Below are 2,413 nucleotides of genomic sequence, written 5' to 3' on the forward strand. Positions count from 1 at the left end.
TTTCTCTTCTTCTTTCATTTCTTTTTCTTCTGTCAGGTCGACAGAGTTTATCTCGGCTAGCTGCGAGCATGGTCGATGTTCCGATACAATCGATTCACATTACTCGCAAGTATGGAGTATCAGAATTCCGAGAAGAACTGAAGAATCTTCTCAAGAGAATTGCGTCAGATAAAAAGCCCGTCTCTTTTCTCCTTACAGAGCGACAGATCAGAAATGAGCAATTTCTCGAAGATCTCCTTAGTCTCATGAACTCTGGTAAATTTCCCCCCCCCCGTCACAAGCCACTCCTATCCTCATCTTACGGAGATATACAGATATGCATAGAGACAGATACAGATATATTTCTGTCGAGCTATATCTATCTATCTGTCTACCTTTTACGTGTCTACCTTCTACCTATATATATATATATAGAGAGAGAGAGAGAGAGAGTATCTGACATATGTGAGAGAAGCATCATGGACTCTTCACTTCGTTTCTCTTCTTTTCCTTTTCTTTCGCTTTCGTGAGGTTCTTTCGCTATCTTCCTCTTTCTTTTTCTTTCTTGGTCTTCTTGTCTATCAAGAGAGGGGCTTGGAAAAGAGTACAGTTCTTTCTCTCTGTCCTCGTGTATGTATGAATACGAGTAGACCTATAATGCACGTTTCCACGTACATATTCATACACGTGTAGGTGCAGCTGTCTCTCTCTCTCTTCTCTCTAAATTTGCATCTACTTCTCATGCGCCCCGAGGTATCTCTGCGTTGTACAGAGACATCTGCGTATGTATATATTTACACTTATAGAGGCATATATATATATATATATGGAAATAGATCTAGATAGCTTTTTTCTTACGCATCTCTCCATCTACCTATCTAGCTTTAATGCTTCTTTCCAAGCACGCTGACTATTCAAAGCGTATAGAGAGTCAAGTAGATATTCATCTATATACATGTGTATACGTGAAACACTTCGTTCATGCAGACATGCTTCTTTCATGACTCTCGAAACCTCTGTTTAGTCCCCTCCTCTTTTCTCTTTTCTAGCTCACTTGAAGATCCACGACTGTCTTTTTCTTTTCTTCTGTCTTTCTCTCTTTAGCTTCATACCTATGCCTGTATTGTATGTTTCATAGATACTCCCTCCTAACTGCTTCTAGTCCCTCTCTATTCCTTTTCTCTCTCTCTGTGCTTTCTATTTCTCTTTCATCTCCTCTTGGTCTTCTTTCTGTCTCTGTTGTATCTCTTCTTCTTTCTTTCCTTCCTTTCTCTCTCTATCCTTCTTCACTCCTCTTATCTGTCTCTGTTCTTTCTCTCACCTCATCTAACTCTATCTTTCTTTCTTTTCCGTTGTCTCTCCTTCTCTCTCGCTTCCTTTCTGTCCTTCTTTCTTTAGGCGAAATTCCAGACTTATTCGATCAGGAAGAGAGAGACTTCATTATAAACCAAGGCCGCCCACGCTATCCGCAGAAGAAAGAAAAGAAGAAGAAGAAGAGAGAGAAGAAGGGCGACAAGATGAAGAAGGCGCATCTATCTCTAGATGAAAAGGGATTCAAAGACATGCCGACACTACCAGGAGCAGGAGAGAGAGAGAACGAAGAAAAGCGCGAAGAAGAACGCGGAGAGGGAGAGAAGCACGACAAAGAGAAAGAAGAAAGAGATAAAGAAGGAAAGAGAGGAGGAGAGGAAGAAGGGGATGAAGAAGAAGAAGAAGCGGAAGAGAAAGAAGAAGAAGACGACGACGAGGAGGAGAATGAGAAGAATTCTATAGGAGAAGAAGGAGAGACGGCGGCTTCAACGGCAGGTTTAACCGTGGATTTGGACGCCTCTTTCATAGCAGCCATGGGAGGAGAGTCGGCGAATCTCCTTTGGAAAGACTTTACCAGAACTATACAAGAATCTCTACATATCATTCTTGTCCTATCACCTCTAGGCAAACCCTTCAGGTAAGAAAGCCCATAGATAAAAAGATAGAGAAATGAAAGAGAGGTAGAGAGATAAGTATCTAGATAGATAGATAGGTTAGAGATAGATGGATAGATAGCCTAGATGTAGAGATAGATATATACATATTTATCAGTATAGCTATCCTTTTGAGAGAGAGAGAGAGATGGAGGTGAGGTTCATAAGAGTGACCTCTGTCCGAGTGTGTATGTGGGAGATTCTCTAAGACTGTGTAGGACTAGAGACTGTTTGATAGAGCAATAGCTCTTTCTCTCCTTGCCTCTGCAGACATGCACTCGATCACGTACCGCTACTGTTTGCCTATACAGTGATCTATACCAGTCGTACTTTACGTCTATCTCTTCTCTCTCCGCATATATATATATATATATATATATATGAAGAAAGATAGAGATATGTATGTAGACACATGTCGCTCTTGCCTTGTCTCCGTGTCTCTCTGTCTGTCTGTCTTTCTGTCTGTCTGT

At 41.2% G+C, this 2,413-nt stretch overlaps 1 protein-coding gene across 1 annotated transcript in view; it reads left to right on the forward strand.

Moving 5' to 3' along the window:
* Positions 1–36: 36 nt before the first annotated feature.
* Positions 37–2,413, forward strand: part of CSUI_007532 (atpase family associated with various cellular activities domain-containing protein) — a gene marked incomplete at its 3' end in the record, with an annotated part of 2,622 nt that continues 245 nt past the window's right edge. The window contains exons 1-2 of the mRNA XM_068067677.1: positions 37–255; positions 1,378–1,927. Of these exons, the coding sequence (XP_067920347.1) occupies positions 69–255; positions 1,378–1,927 (737 nt within the window). The remainder of the gene's footprint in view (positions 256–1,377; positions 1,928–2,413) is intronic.

The sequence above is a fragment of the Cystoisospora suis genome (genome assembly GCF_002600585.1).
Source record: "Cystoisospora suis strain Wien I chromosome Unknown contig_3987, whole genome shotgun sequence".
In the NCBI taxonomy this organism is placed as follows: Eukaryota; Apicomplexa; class Conoidasida; order Eucoccidiorida; family Sarcocystidae; genus Cystoisospora; species Cystoisospora suis.